This window comes from Rana temporaria, chromosome 3 (genome assembly GCF_905171775.1).
Source record: "Rana temporaria chromosome 3, aRanTem1.1, whole genome shotgun sequence".
Classification (NCBI taxonomy): Eukaryota; Metazoa; Chordata; class Amphibia; order Anura; family Ranidae; genus Rana; species Rana temporaria.
This window is the reverse complement of record NC_053491.1, coordinates 357,520,895-357,537,190: the sequence shown is the minus strand read 5'-3', so window position 1 is coordinate 357,537,190 and position 16,296 is coordinate 357,520,895. Positions and strand designations below refer to the sequence as shown.

Below are 16,296 nucleotides of genomic sequence, written 5' to 3'. Positions count from 1 at the left end.
GGGTTGATTTAGCTCTAATAAAATTCTTACTCAGGCATTTGAAACTAGAGAGTAATCCCAAAACGTGTTCCAGTTCCAGGGCAGGTTGACGTTGTCTGAAGACCTTGCCAAAAATATCTTGGTCCCATATTCTTCATTGCATCGGTTTATCTCTGGTCCAGTTGCTTTCAACTGCACTTAACACTGGAAACTTGCACGCACACACACAACATAAAAAAATCACGACTCACAAATTAAATAGAAAAAAACAAACTGCAGTCACAAGTCCGTAAACTTAATAAAATTCCATCAGAGAAAAAGAAATGTAAAAACATCAGTTTGATGAATATGGTTCTCAACTAAATTTGTACAGACTCATGCGTTCAGTTCTGCAATATTCTTAGAACTAGCTTTATGTTTTAAATAAAATTTACAATAGAATTAACAATCTGTATAAGGTATACTTTTTTTTTTCACAGCTCATTTTTTATATATACTGTACTTCACACCTTCCAAACAGACACAAAACAATGTCCTTTTTTCCTTTACATGTGCCATAGAAAAATTCCACTGGACCGTGCCGTTGTGAGAATCAGCGCGCAGCTTCTATTGTGTATTGGCTAGAAAGAAAAGAAAAATTGAAGAGAGTATTATTTGGTCTCATGCTTTATAGTATGCTATCGTTTTTAACAGCATTCAATAAACTCATGAGGGTCAATTCACTAAGCTGCAATAATTATTGCACCTTCGTTTTTTTTTTTTTAATCTCATAATTTCCTCAAAATGTTCAGCTAACAAAACAGAAATCATGCTTAAATGTAGAAGCATTCTACTAAGGCAGGGGTCTCAAACTGGCGGCCCTCCAGTTGTTGCGAAACTACAAGTCTCATGAGGCATTGCAAGGCTGACAGTTACAAGCATGACTCCCACAGGCAGAGGCATGATGGGACTTGTAGTTTCGCAACAGGTGGAGGGCTCCCAGTTTGAGACCCCCTGCACTAAGGCTTGGTTCACACTGATGTGGTGTGCGAATTGTGTTTTGGCAGGTTCGAATTTAATGCAACTTCTGAGGGGACTAGGTATAGCTGGAGATTTTTTTTTAACCAGATCAAAATCGCACTGCATCGATGTGAACGGCCTAAATAGAAAACAAATGTACTTTCAGGTGACATGCGAATCTATGAATTTCAAGTCACATCAGATTCGCATGTGAACTGGGCCTACAGAAGCAGCCCCTTTGGCCTTTCAGAAAAAAAATAAAAAATCAGCCAATAGCCAGCCCCCCCATCTGCACTTTTGCAGTCTTTCTGCTCTATCAGAGCCCTCACTCTGTTCCTTTAATTAGACAGTACATGGACTTGAGCAGCCAGGCACCAAACCTTCTCACACGGGGAGAGGTAGTGATGTCACTGGCCACGGTACATGCCAACCCCTGAACCTATACAGGGTGGACTCCTGCAATAGGGTGGCAGCAGATGAACAAAGTGAACAGGAATTTGCTTTTCACATCATTGGATAATTAAAGTGATTGTTATTTAAGAAAAAAAAGACTGCAAACATGATATACTTGCCTGCTCGGTGCAAAAGAATTGCAGAGAAGCCTCGAAACCTCCTCCTCTTTTGAGTGTACCCCCATAGCAAGCTGCTTGCTATGGGGGCACACCTGCAGGCTTGATTACAAGCTGCACTACCTGCATCCATCAACACAGACAGCATAGCTATATATAAATAAATGTGAAATGGGGGGGGGGGGATGTACTTATTTGGTGTGAGTTCTGTTCATCAGGCAGCCCATTTAAAAGGAGGGACTGTCCCAACAACATAAAAATACCCATGTGTTGTCGCATCAAAAATATGTGAACCTAAGCCTTACTCCTCACGAGGCACGTAGATAAACGGAAGGGGGGGGTTGGATTTTTCCAACCGCCCCCACCGAGCATCCTGCCAAAAATAAAAAGATGTCTCTGCCCTGTCGCCTCTCATGGCGCCTGCACCGATACAACAGGCAGCACAGCAGTCAGTATCGCGGTCAGAGTAACAGGCACAGTGGGAGCGGGCGGCACCTGTAGTCCCACCCACCGTTTAATTGTGTTGCAAAGCCAATAATAAGCCCTGGTTCATGCTAGGATGTGGTGCAAAAAACCTGCAACACATCTCCAGCACCACATTCAAATTGCACTGCCCTTGTGATCTACAGCGGGTTTGAAGACAACGCAAACAGTGCGTTTGCCTGCCACAGATCGGATGATACAAAATGACCATGTGATCCGGTTCCAAAATGAATAGGCTTAATAAAAAAAATAAAAAATCACACTGCACTGATTCACATGTGAATTGCACAGAAATGTGATGCAGTTCCTTTGTGACTCATAGCGGGGAACTAAGGCTAGGATCACACCTATGCGTGCAGTGTGGCCTGCATTTGCATGGGAATGGACTGCTTGCTGTCCCTGCAGGAAATGTAGGGAAAAAGGTCCTTGCACCTTTTCTAAAAACACAGCCGCAAAGAAACCGCATAGTGCAGTGTGGTTTCCAGTGTGTGGGTGTGCCAATAGGATTAAAGTGTTACTAGAGCATTTTTTTTTGTTAACCTATCCTGCATGACAGAGTGGTTAAAGAACGATTGTAAAATCTCAACAAATTCACACAGATAATTTCGCCACGTGAACAGGGTCTGTGTGTCATTTGCCACCTGCTAGTCAATAGGAGAAAACAACCAGCTTGTATTTCAGTTTAGCCCAAGAGGAGATATATTGACTGTATCATGTTTTGAGCATGCTTAAAGACCTTTTCATTACAAAATGTTACATAATTTCCAAAACAGATGACGGTTTCTTCACACAGACTTCAGTTGGTATAAGAGCAGCGTGAACAACAAGCTCTTACATAGCATTTTTAGCACTTTCAGCAAGCTTAGTTGAACCTTTTAAAGTTCCGCTCCAGTTTGTAAATGGTGAACACAGATTCCTAATGGGAGCATTGACTGCCACTTTAAAACAAGCTGCTAGCAGGCTTCAGCACTACTTAAAACTGGTTAAAAAAAAGCCTGCTGAAACCGGATAGCAGCTTGTTTAAAGTGCCAATCAACACTCCCATTAGGATCTGTGTATAGCATTTCCAAAACAAGAGCAGAAGGGCACTTTAAAGACTTAGAAAAAGCTGCTTGAAGCTTGTCAAAAGCTTGCTGTTCACATTGCTACACAAGCTGAAGCACATGTGAAACAAGCCAAAGACTGCTTTTTTTCCTTGGTCACTGACCGATCATGGCGTCCCCCCTCTGTACAATTAATTTCATGCGCTAGACCAAAAATTATATATATATATATATATATATAAAAAACACACTTTACTCCCCCATCTCTTTTATTCTGGGGGGAAAAAAAATCCAAAAGTACCCTACACCAGGGTTTGACAAATTTGCTTGGAATCTAGGAGCCAGCTAAAAAAGTTAGGAGCCAGAAAACGCACCCCATCCTGACGAGCTTGTGCGCAGAAGCGAACACATATGTAAACGGTGTTCAAACCACACGTGAGGTATCGCCGCAATTGGTAGAGCGAGAGCAATAATTCTAGCCCTAGACCTTCTCTGTAACTCAAAACATGCAACCTGTAGATGTAGGGTAAAAATTTGTCGGCATTCCACGAGCGGACGCAATTTTGAAGCGTGACATGTTGGGTATGAATTTACTCGGCGCAACATTATCTTTCATGATATTAAAAAAAAAATAGGGGGAAAAAAAAAACTTTACTGTTGTCTTATTTAATTAAAAAAAGTGTAATTTTTTCACAAAAAAGTGCGCTTGTAAGACCGCTGCGCAAGTTGAGCTCAGAGGTTTACATACCCTGACAGAATTTACAAATTCTTGGCCATTTTTCAGAGAATATGAATAACACAAAAACTTCTCTTTAACTCATGGTTAGTGTTTGGCTGAAACCATTTATTGTCAAATCAACTGTGTTTACCCTTTTCAAATCATAATGGCAAGAGAAACTACCCAAATGACCCTGATCAAAAGTTTACATACCCTGGTGATTTTAGCCCGATAACATGCACACAAAGGGGTTTAAATGACCATTAAAAGATAACCATCCTCATCTGTGAGCTTGTAGTGTGTGTGTGTGTGTGTATATATATATATATAAAGTCAATGAGTTTCTGGACTCCTGACAGACCCTTGCATCTTTCATCCAGTGCTGCGCTGACATTTCTGCATTCTGAGTCCTGGGAAAAGCAAAATAATTGTCAAAGGATCTGCAGGAACACACAGACAAGCCTTAAACCTTCTGGCACAAAGTCATTTTGAGTGATGAGACCAAAAATTTAGCTTTTTGGCCACAACCATAAATGCTATAATTGGAGAGGAGTCAACAAGGCCTATGATGAAAAGGAGGTGAATCGCTGATGTTTTGGGGATGTGTGAGCTACAAAGGCACAGGAAATTTGGTCAAAATTTGTTGACAAGATGAATGCAGTTTGTTATCAAAAAATACTGGAGGAACATTTTTGCATTCATCAGCCAGAAAGCTGCGCATGGGACGTACTTGGACATTCCAACATGACAATGATCCGAAACACAAGGCCAAGTCGACCTGCCATAGGCTACAGCAGCATAAAGTGAAGGTTCTGGAGTGGCCATCTCAGTCTCCTGACCTTAATGGGGAAATCTCAAAACATGCAGTTCATGCAAGACAGACCAAGAATTTGCAGGAACTGGAGGCTTTTTGCCAAGAGGAATGGGCAGATTTACCATCTGAGAAGATAAAGAGCCTCATCCACACATACCACAAAAGACTTCACGCTGCCATTGATGTTAAAGGGGGCAATACACGGTATTAATAACTGGGGTATGTAAACTTTTGATCAGGGTTATTTGGGTAGTTTGTTGCGATTAGGATTTAAAAAAAAAAAGTAAAAAAACAGTTGCTTGATAATAAATGCCTTCAGCCAAACACTAAGACCCCTTTCACACTGGGGCGGATTACAGGTGTTATTGCGCAATGCCTGCAAACAGACCTGAAACAGCGGCTGCCGTTTCTCCAGTGTGAAAGACCGAAGGCTTTCACACCGGAGCGGTGCGCTAGCAGGACCGCTCCAAAAGTCCTGCTAGCCGCATCTTTGGAGCAGTGAAGGAGCGGGGTGTTTACTGCTTCTCCGCCGATCCTTACCATTGAAAGCAGTGGGAAACCCTGGCTATACCGACAGCAATGCGCTTCTGCAGAGGCGCATCGCAGGCGTTATTAACCCTTTTTCGGGCGCTAGCAGTGGGTAAAGCCGAATACTGCCCCAATTCCAACAGTAAAGCGCCGCTAAAAATAGTGCTGCTTTACCCCCACCGCACCTCCCTCCCCAGTGTTAAATGGGCCTAACCATGAGTGCAAACAAGTTTGTGTTATCATTCATATTCACTGAAAAAAAAAATGGCCAAGAAATCATAAAATTCTGCCAGGATATGTAAACTTATGAGCACAACTGTAGCTGGGAGGCTGACAGGACTATGCTATGAATATATTGCATGCAATTATGCCCAGTGTAATGCCTACAAAGTTCATACTTGTTAAAGCGATGGTTCACCCTGTTTGACAACATCTAATCAATTGAACTGCTCTTAAAAAACAATGCCCAGACGATTTTTTTTTTTTTTTTGAGCGCTCCTTACCCGTTTGCTACTCGATCTTCCCACCTGTCAATCAATATCTCCCGCGGGGAATGGGCGTGTTAGTCCATTCTCCCCCGTCCTGTCACTCCAATTTGGCAACTCCTCTGTCGACGCGCTCTGCTGTAATCGCGCGACATCTCGTCGGTCACCTGAGTCTTCAGGCATGTAATAGTCTGAACAACGGGGCGTGAACTTTTTACGCCGCCGCTCGCCGTCAACACTGCACATGCGCGGGATCGAGCGGTGAATGCTGGGAGGCCAGCACTCGCCCGATCCCGGAGGAAGACCCTGTCGGCTTCACTATGCCCACAGGTAAGATGGAAACGTCCATCGGATCAAAATCAAAGATATAATTTCACGAATTACAGCGCATCGGATGGCTGAACGTGTGGGACACCCGGTTAGTGCGGGAGTAAAGGTAAGAGCTGCGGATTAGAGGGAAAAAAAAAAAAAAGATATCCTGCGGAACCACCGCTTTAAGGTTTTCCCCTTTTTTTGCAGCCAAACTGGGTTTGTGGATGCTCCTATTCACACCGCAATAAAAAAAAAAAAAAAAAAAAAGGAAAAAAAAAAAACACATTTAAATTCTGCTTACCTTTTTCATGGTCTTTTTTGAAAACTCCAGGACTGAAAGATTCTATTTAGTTTTCCCTTTCTATGTAATGATAGATTATATATATATATATATATATATATATATATATATACTATACCCAGCGCGCACAGTTGGCCACAAGCCTGTAAAAATTACTTGCAGGTTCCCACCCACTATCCATACAAGCAATCTGTAATGCCTTTAAAGTGGCTACACACAGTTATTATTGTAAAGCTAACCCCAATATATTGATTATAATTTTGTTTAGATTATAAAATCGATTTATATTTGTATGCTTATATGTAAAATACTAAAAGTGGAGGTGGCAGAACAGGGGGGGGGGGGGGGGGATAATCAATGCTGGATGTTGCCAAATAAAATGGACTATAGACAATCTAAATTAGCTATGAAACCCTTCAAATATCTGAATTTGGGAGGATGGATAATACCACCACATCGGGCACCTTTGCCAATTAAACCAACTAAAAGAGGTACCTCTTTTTCACATCAGCCTGTCAGTTTTTCAGACTGACCTGATCGGACGAGCCATTGTCCTCTATGGAGCAGCGGATCACCGACACCAGCCGACATCCATTACGGTCCACTAAAAAAACAGTTCCCCATCCGTCAGGTGGTTTGTTTCCATCTAGCAACACTGACAACGGGCTGTGCCCGTGTGCGCTCTGCATCAGCGGAGCAGACAAGGACATGTCATCCGCCTGATCAGCCGAGAGATCCCTTGCTGAGCGGGCGGACTCTGCCAATGTGAAAGGGGCCTAAGGGCGCCGACTCTTTTCTACCACAAGAACACCTTCTGTTTTTCTAGTAGGAAAAACTAAGTGATAAAAGATACCAGAATTATGAAATATTCAACATAAAATGATCCATTTTCAGATGAAATGTAAAAAAATAAATGCCTTCATAAAACCACAGACCAAATGCAAATAAAAAAAAAAATGTATATATCGCTATGAAAAAACTAAAATTGCAGTTTCTGTTTGCAGGAGAGAATACATGAAAACAAAGTTAAAAATTTCATGCAATATTAGTGAAATAAAATAGCTGTATGGTGTAGCTGATAATTACTCAATTTAAAAATTTTACGGTCATGCTTTTGAATTTGTTTTTATACAAAAATGTAACACCAAAAACACATTCTATAAAATAATAATAAAAAAAATAAAAAAAGCACATTCAATGCACATAAGTGCCTGATAACATTTCTAAATATAATCTCTTCTGATGACACCATTAGCATAAATAGATGCAAAACAAATATGGGGCTTCCGTAATACCAGGAAATGAAAACACTGCCTTGTTCCATGTGAGCTTGTGTAGGCAACTGAATACTATTTTGGTTGCTATTGGTAACCATAATTACTAATCTTTCACCGGATTTACCTCCACCCTTTGCGCTGTTTTTATTGTCAGAATTTGTGGCACCTTTAAACTGGAGCAGTATTAGAAGGTAAGCTGGTTTCTCAGAAGTTTATCACAGAGCATCGTAAACATAATTGCCTACGTTAGATCCTCTTATAGTTTGCCTCCGGCATGGTTCTATTTGTGTTGTGAAAGATGCAGCAATCTTGGAAAAACACACGATTTATAAAAGCAGTGAATGTAACATTCAAACATTCACTGCAGGTGTATCTTCCTGATGCACACGCTTCAAAATTACATTAGATTGCAGGGAATGCGTGGTGAAGGTGACCTTTCCTTTGCAGGGAATGCGTGGTGAAGGTGACCTTTCCTTTGCAGGGAATGCGTGGCGAAGGTGACCTTCCTTTACTTGCATACTGGACTGAAATTACATCCAAACCCTTTATTTTTATATAAAAAAATGAAACCACACAAACCAGCAATAAAATCTTTCAAGAAAATGAAAAGGATAGGGATAAGAATTTTACTCATGCACCAGTTTATAATAGTGCAGTAGGGAAAAGTAACAGGACAGTTTTTGACTTCATATTTTACATAAAATGTTCCAACCTGAATGACCCCCAATTTATATTATTATTATTATAATATATATATATATATATATATATATATATATATATTATATATACACACACACACACACACACACACACGACCCAAGAAAACAAAAAAAAAAATCTAAATTCTCTTAACTTTAAATGTATATCAACAGTATTATATTAAAATAGCAGTAAAATGATAGAAATATACTTACAAAAACCTCTAATTGGCAACAAACTTGCCACCAATACTCACAAAAACATTTAACCACTTAAGACCCGGACCTTTATGCAGGTCAAGGACCAGGCCAGTTTTTGCGATTCGACACTGCGTCGCTTTAACTGACAATTGCATGGTCGTGCGATGTGGCTCCCAAACAAAATTGGTGTCTTTTTTTTCCCACAGATATAGTTTTCTTTTGGTGGTATTTGATCACCTCTGCGGTTTTTATTTTTTGCGCTATAAACAAAAATAGAGCAACAATTTTGAAAAAAAAACAAAACAAATATTTCTTATTTTGCTATAATAAATATCCCCCAAAAAAATATATAAAAAGGTTTTATTTTTTTCTCAGGTTTTGGCCGATACTTATTCTTCTACATATTTTTGGTAAAAATCGCAATAATTGGTTTGCGCAAAATGTATAGCGTTTACAAAATAGGGGATAGTTGTATTGCATTTTTTTTTACAACTAATGGCGGCAATCAGCGATTTTTTTCCGTGACCGCGACATTATGGCGGACACATCGGACAATTTTGACACATTTTTGGGACCATTGTCATTTTCACAGCAAAAAGTGCTATAAAAATGCATTATTTACTGTGAAAATTACAATTGCAGTTTGGGAGTTAACCACTAGGGGGGCACTGAAGGGGTTAACACTCCATTCACACCTAGGCGACAAAACGCCTGAAGCACGACGCTCGTGCCGCTGGAGGGGAAAATTTCCATTGATGTCTATGAGATGGTTCACATCTCATAAACGCCGTACGCCTGCCGCCTGAAAACAAGTCCCACCCCCTTTTTTTCAGGCGGCATTGGCGTTCGGCCATAGACATCAATGTTAATTCTTTGTAGAAAAAAATAAATTAAAAAAAAGTAAACTAATTGCGGCAAAATACGCCACGTTACAATGTGAATGCAGGCTAAGTGTGACCTCATATGTGTTTTTAACTGTAGGGGGGCAGGGCTGGACGTGAGGCGTCATTGATCGTGTTTCCCTATATGAAGCTGCCACAACGAAGAACAGGGAAGGTGTGTTTACACTCGCACCTCTCCCCGTTCTTCAGCTCCAGAGGACCGATCGCAGGACACCGGCGGCGATCGGGTCCGTGGGTCACGGAGCTGCGACCCCACAGCTGGGCTTAAAGGGCCACGTACAGGTACGTGGATGTGCCCAGCCGTGCCATTCTGCCGACGTATATCGGCGTGAAGGGGTCCTCAAGTGGTTAAAGTACATGTAAAGCTGATTTTTTTTGTGTTTGTTGGATAGAGCAATCTAAGACCCGTGTTTTTTTATTACTATTTTTTTTTTTTTACTGTTCGTGTCCCACCAGGAAGATTTCTTCAATTCCTGTACTAGAGACAACAGGAAAAAGGAAATCTTACAAAATAAGAAGAAACGCCCCCTTAAAAATAGTTGTCACTTGAATAGGCGTCATTGGAAGATTTTGTCCCGGAGAGAATTCTGAAATGTTGTATGTTCCATTACACTCAGTTCTGGAGAAAATGGGGACCACAACAAAGAGGGTGCGTATAAAAACCGAAAAAAAAAAAAAAAAAAAAAACTCAACGTTGTACACACTTTAATGTAAAAAAAAAAAAAAAAAAAAAAAAAAAAATTCCAATCTTAAATAAATAATAATAAAAAAAAATACTACTAACTAGCATAATGAAATAGGACCACGATAAAGATTTAATGAGTGCTTTTTAATCTATATGGAAAATATTTAATTACTGCATTCTGTTTCATCATACATCTGATACATCTGTGGATCACACCCTGAGAAACACCAATTCTCTCTCAATACATATTTCTTTCTTTCCCAAATTTCGTTATTGGAACATAAACTTCATTATGTAAAATCTAAGAAGCAGATGCTCTGCAAAGTTTTCTCAGTAACACACAAAACAAAAATCAGATTTAGTGGCTTTTATTTACACTTTTTGTACATTTCAGAGCAATACAGTTACATTTGTTTCATAATTTCTGACCTGCAAACAGATACCTTAATGAAAAAACAAACTGGAAAAAAAAAAAAAATATGCATTTGATAAAGATACATCCAAAAAATGTAACAATGAGACATTTAACAAATCACAACAGGTCTTTGTTAGAACAGATCTTAAAAAGGAGCAAGGAGAGAAAAAAAAAAAAAACATTTTTTTTTTTTTTTTTAATCCTTTTTAACATTATGTTCAATATGACCATATCACGCTGGCCACATTTATTTTAAAGATTTGTTCTAAACTGTCGCCCCAATAATAAATTTAAGAAATAAAAATGCTACACTGTAAATCTAACTTCTGTACATTATATTTTCTTTATAACATGAATCCACTATCACAGGTGATCAAATAAATGACAAACAGGCAATATATATAAAAAAAAAGAAAAAAAAATTTGTACAGTTGGCAGGTCCACTTTAACAGGCAGGGGCTATGGTAAATACACGCACGTGGTGCCATTTTAAGCCTGTTTAGAGACCTGTCGTTGCATAAATAGTTAATTTTGTTCCTTTCGGGTATCTTTAGTGAGGTGAAATGTGGGCTGCCACAAATGAAGCTCTGCAGACTTTTAAACAAAAAAAAAAAAAAAAATGAGAAGGAGGAGATCTCACTCCAGCCAAGACCACATAAAAATGTTTAAAAATATTTATATGTCTAAGCTATGAAAAACAAAAAAACACAACCACTAAACTTGCCTACCTTACGTGTGTGGCAGGGATCACGTTTCAAATTGTGTCAGAAGGGCCCGCACTTCTGGAGTGAGCTGCTTGGCAGCCTTGGCTGCCTCTGTGATGGCCTTGCGGTAAAGACCTTTTCTTTTCTTGTTAAATCGCGACTGGAAGTTTTCTAAAAAGGGGGACAGCTGTGACAAAGCAAGAAAGGAGGTGGTTGGGGACCCAAACCATGATATGCGGGCCTCCTGCCGCACAAGCAGGCCGTTATCTTTCCGACTGATAGTTATGGCAAGAATACGGGCAGGCCACCAAGGGAAGCCATATATCTTGGCCCATACAATGTCCCCAACACATATGGTCCTGCCATCGGTGGACATGCATTTAGAGACATTTTTGGAAAACACCTTTATTTTCAAGGAATTGCTCAATTTTTTCTCTTCTTTTGAAGAGGAGGAAGATGATGAAGAAGGTGCATGCATGCTGCCTGGGGGGAAATCAAAGTTTTCAGTAGAACTACACTCGGAGTGGGTGGATTTCAAATCATCTGTACTATCACTACTACACACTGAAGCACTGGAAGAGTCTGCTTTTTGATTTAGGGTCATGTAAACTGTAATATTGCTTTTGCTGCCTCCCTTGCTCAGTGTTTGCTCCTCATCCTGTTCCTTAGGCGGTACACAGACACTCGTGTTCTGAATATCACTGCTGGCCTCCTCTTGAGGGCCATTTGAAGGGGCCTCACCTGCTGAACGGGTGGCAGTGTGGCGGGTCTGGGGCTTGATACCAATCTTGCTGCTTCGCAAACTCTCAAGTCCAATCTTGAGCGAAGAGTCATTCTCCTCGTTGCGGTACCTCTGAGGTTTTATACGTAGTCTTGGTGGAAGAGTCCCTGAGCTTGTATTCTGAAGGCGCCGTGTAAAGTGGACTTTGCCGTGGGTGTTTTTAGAGGACGATGCATCCTTTTGCTTTTTCTGTGCCTTTTCTTTGGCCATTTTTAATACTACCCTTGCCTTTACATGATCCATATTTTTACTCTGCAGTACCTTTTTTGTGTGCAGCTGGGCTTTCGTAGTATGCGTTTGTGAAGCCACTCTGACCACTCTTCCACGCCCATGGCTAAGACTTGTAACCTTGGACACTGAATTCCGCTTCTGACTTTCATTCTGACTTTTCCCATTTACTTTGTGATCAGTTTTTGTTTTTTTATTCACAGTAGTTACACTTTCATGCCTCCTCCGCTTTCCTTCTTCTAGTTTAAAAGAGTCCGTACCAGTCTTCCTGACCTCCTTTTTATCTGCCACAACATTTTTACATTTGTCACATAATACCTGCCTGGGCCTTAGTTTGATAGCATTCATGATCGAAGTGGGTTCTTCCCTGTAGATTTTCTTTTTGAGTCTCTTGATTTTACGTGGAGGAGGTTGAGGTATTGACTGGTTATAAGTGTCCCTGATAAACAAAGGAGGGGGGTAAGGAGCTCCTTCATGAAAAAGTGGAGGCGGCTTTGAAGTCCACAGGTTATGAACTCCACAGGGCTCACTGGATTGGACGGGAGAAACATCTGTAGTTCCATCTTCGTTATGCAATTCTTTTTTCGGGTCTTCCTGGAATGATGTGCTTTGTACCTGGGTAGGTTCCTCTGGTTTGTTTTTGTATTCTCGCTGAGGATGAACTGTTACAGGGATTCCATGAGGTCCAAACCTTAAAAAAAAAAAAAAAAAAGTCACAGCATTAGTAAAGAGTACCTCTCAAATTCAAAATATATTAACGTCAAATTTATGATATTTGTAGGCTTTAAAGCGTTTATTTTTTGGGGGGTTAACAAAGAGCCTGTCCCTTTAACCACTTCCCGCCCCATTGCGGATTGACTGCTGCAAAGTGGCTCAGTTATCCTGACTGGGCATCATAGGACGTCCCCAGGGGAGCGCTAAATCTGTGGTGCGGTGTGACACATCACATCTCAGAACGTGGCAAAGAGCCTATGACGTAGGCCGTTTACCACATGATCAAATGTGACCAATCCCAGCGGTAACCAGGTTTCCTCGGTTTGCGCTGACAGGGAGAGCCGATCGGCGGCTCTGTCAGGGGTGGGTGTGCGCTGAATTATCAGGTGCCCACCACAATGCCAATCAGTGTGAATATTATCTCCTAAACGGTGCACATTTAGAAGATATTTATTGTACCTACAGGTAAATCTAATTTACCTGCAGAACCAGCCGAGATTCAAACCATTAATGGGCAGGCTGTTAGATTCACTTGCGATTATCACAAGTGGCTTCTATAGCTTCTAGCGATAATCACAGTCTTCTTCCAGCAGGGACGGCTTCCTTCGTCCACTCCCACCTGGGAGAAGACAACTGCTTGGCAGGAGGAGACTCCCCTGTCACTGTCTACGTTGAGGGAAATCGCACAAATTTCTTTCCTGCAGCCCAGGTTGCAGGAAGGAATTTCGCACCATCTATGGTCCGCCTAATTTTCCCGCTGTGGAGATTGCATTTCAAGAGCCGGCCTGCAGAAACCGTATAACCAACACATTTTCAACTTGGGAGGAAGGCAGCCAACAAGCACACCCACTGTGCAATATTCAGACGAATCCTCAAAAAACTGATGGAAATTCGATGTGTGCGAGATCGGTTTAAAGGGTTGCATCAGGGATTTAAAAAATGTATTTGTTGAGCAGCTGCAGAAAACCTGTGAATATCAAAGTTTGTTGGAGTAAAATGACCTTTTCGGGGTCCCTATTGCCCACGGTGGATTCATCCCAAAGTGCTATGAAATCACCATACTTTAGTTATCCTCACCATGCCTTCCTAAGAAACTAAAGCAGCCACCATGGATTAGCAAGTGTAAAAATATAAAATGTTTTTCCTTGGATACACTTTAAGAGCAGAACAAAAAGTAAACTAGAACATAGGTAACATTTATTTATTTTGGGCAGCTGTTATATAACCAATAAACGTTTGACCTGGCAGAACAATGCGGCAGGTGAGAACATTGTAAAAGGAGCAGATATACCCTCACCAAAAACAGAGCGTGCTTTTATTTGCGCACCATAACAGATATTTAAGTCAATATAAAATGAATAGTAGTTAAACAAAGGCCTCACATGAACATACGTTTTCCTGGTCTGACTCAGCAGGTGCAAACAGTGGCATGTAAAACAGAGTTGCAATGAAAGTGTGCTAAAGAGCACTTGGCAAATAACAGATTTTTACAATAGATCTATACCAAAAAAAAAAAAAAAAACATCTTAGCACCCAGCTGTGGCTTTACTCTTCTAGGACAGGATAAAAAGCAATAACTGCCTAAATCGTAATCACTGTACATCGAAATACCTTCAATCTTAACCTCCCACTGCACAGACACATGCACCAACCACAAATATAAACAATGGCCCGGATTCGCAAAGCACTTACGCGGCGTATCTCCAGATACGCCGCGTAAGTGCAAATATGCGCCATACCCACAAACTAAGATACGCCTAAAAACAGGCTTAATCCCGCCGACGTAACTTGCCTACATCGGCGTAGGGTGGGCGCACATTTACGCTGGCCGCATGGTGGCGCTGCCATTGATTAGCCATTCAAATATGCAAATGAGGAAAATACAGCGATTCACGAACCTGCGCCCGCCCGACGCAGGCTACGAGAGGTGCGCGTAAGTTGTACGTCCGGCGTAAAGTTAAGCCCCATAAAGGAGGTGTAACTCAGCAGCAGACATGTAAAAGTCTGCATCAGGGAACAGAAGCTGGCGGTTTTTATGTAGTTTACGTTGGACGTGTATCTGGATGGGCGTAGATTACGTTCATGGCGTAGGCGATCTTAGGTAGTTGTTCCGACGTGGTTATGAGCATGCGCACGGGGATGTGTCCACGACACATGTGCAGTTCGTTTAACGTACTTGTCTGGCTCTCAAACTATCATTTGCATGGGGTCACGCCTCATTTGCATGGGTTTGCATGGCTCACGCCCACTTCCACCTACGCCGACTTACACCTTCGAAACCCAGCGCAGTTTAGGCAGCATTGGCTTTGTGAATTCCATGCTTGCCTCTCTGCGATGCGTAGCGTACAGGAGATACGCTACTGTGGCATAAATGTGCGCCGCTGTCTGTGAATCCAGGCCAATATTTTCAGAACAGTATGTTAAACTTTATTTTTGTATATAGTGTAGAGGAATTTGTTTTTTGCTGTCTGAATCCCCCTAGAGAGGGGGGATTCCCCCCCCCCGTCCCGTTTATGGTCATCAAAAGTGAAAGCAGAAAGAAAAATCCCAAATTTTGGGTCGTCACCAGATAGTAAAGGGGAAATCTTCCAAATGGGACACTTATTCTAGTGACACCCCAGAATTTCCCCTCTTTGGAAAGATTTCCTCCCACTCCCTGTTTTGGATATGGGACAGAAAGTGAAGGGAAATCTTCCCTATGGAGAGAAAAAAAAAAAACAACACTTCATAGAACTCTCCCTAATGCCTTGTACACACAATCGTAATTTCCGATGGAAAAAGTCAGACGAAATTCTTTCTTCGGATATTCCGACCGTGTGTGTTCCGTCAGAATTTAGAAAGAACAATTCCGTTCGTCTGTAGGGAACTCCGGAGAAAAAAAAAAAAATACGCACGCTCAAAATCAAGTCGACGCATGCTCGGAAGCATTGAACTTATTTTTCCCGGCTCGTCGTAGTGTTGTACGTCACCGCGTTCTTGACGGTCAGAATTGTGTGACAGTGTGTATGCAAGACAGCATGAACGGAATTCCGTCTGAAAAATCCAGAGAATTTTATCCCGACGGAAAATCCAATCGTGTGTACAAGGCATAAGGCTCCATTTACACCTGAGCGATCCAAATCGTCACGATTCCGCCCGTGATTTGAAATCACGGCAAATCGTTAGACGCTTGTGTAATACCATTACTTCTTAATAGCACCTCAATTGCAGCGCAATAAATCACGCTACAATCGCAATGTTGCGATTTGCCATGATTGGGGTGCCATTAAAAGAGTAATGGAATCGCATGAGCGTCCCACGATTTTGAATCGTGGGCGGATCCTGCTCAGGTGTGAGTAGAACCTTACTCAAACTCAGACACAGATGAAAAAAAAAAAAAAAAGAAGGACAGGATATTTTTTTTCCTGTCCCTAATAAAGTTTTGCCTTTAGTTGCACTTAATTTAGACATTAAATTT

At 41.2% G+C, this 16,296-nt stretch overlaps 1 protein-coding gene across 2 annotated transcripts in view; it reads right to left on the bottom strand.

Moving 5' to 3' along the window:
* Nucleotides 1-10,349: 10,349 nt before the first annotated feature.
* Nucleotides 10,350-16,296, bottom strand: part of PWWP2A (PWWP domain containing 2A) — a 43,632-nt gene continuing 37,685 nt past the window's right edge. For both annotated transcript variants that reach the window (XM_040345228.1, XM_040345229.1), the window contains one exon: nucleotides 10,350-12,816. In XM_040345228.1, the coding sequence (XP_040201162.1) occupies nucleotides 11,160-12,816 (1,657 nt within the window). In that variant the 3' untranslated portion in view covers nucleotides 10,350-11,159. The remainder of the gene's footprint in view (nucleotides 12,817-16,296) is intronic.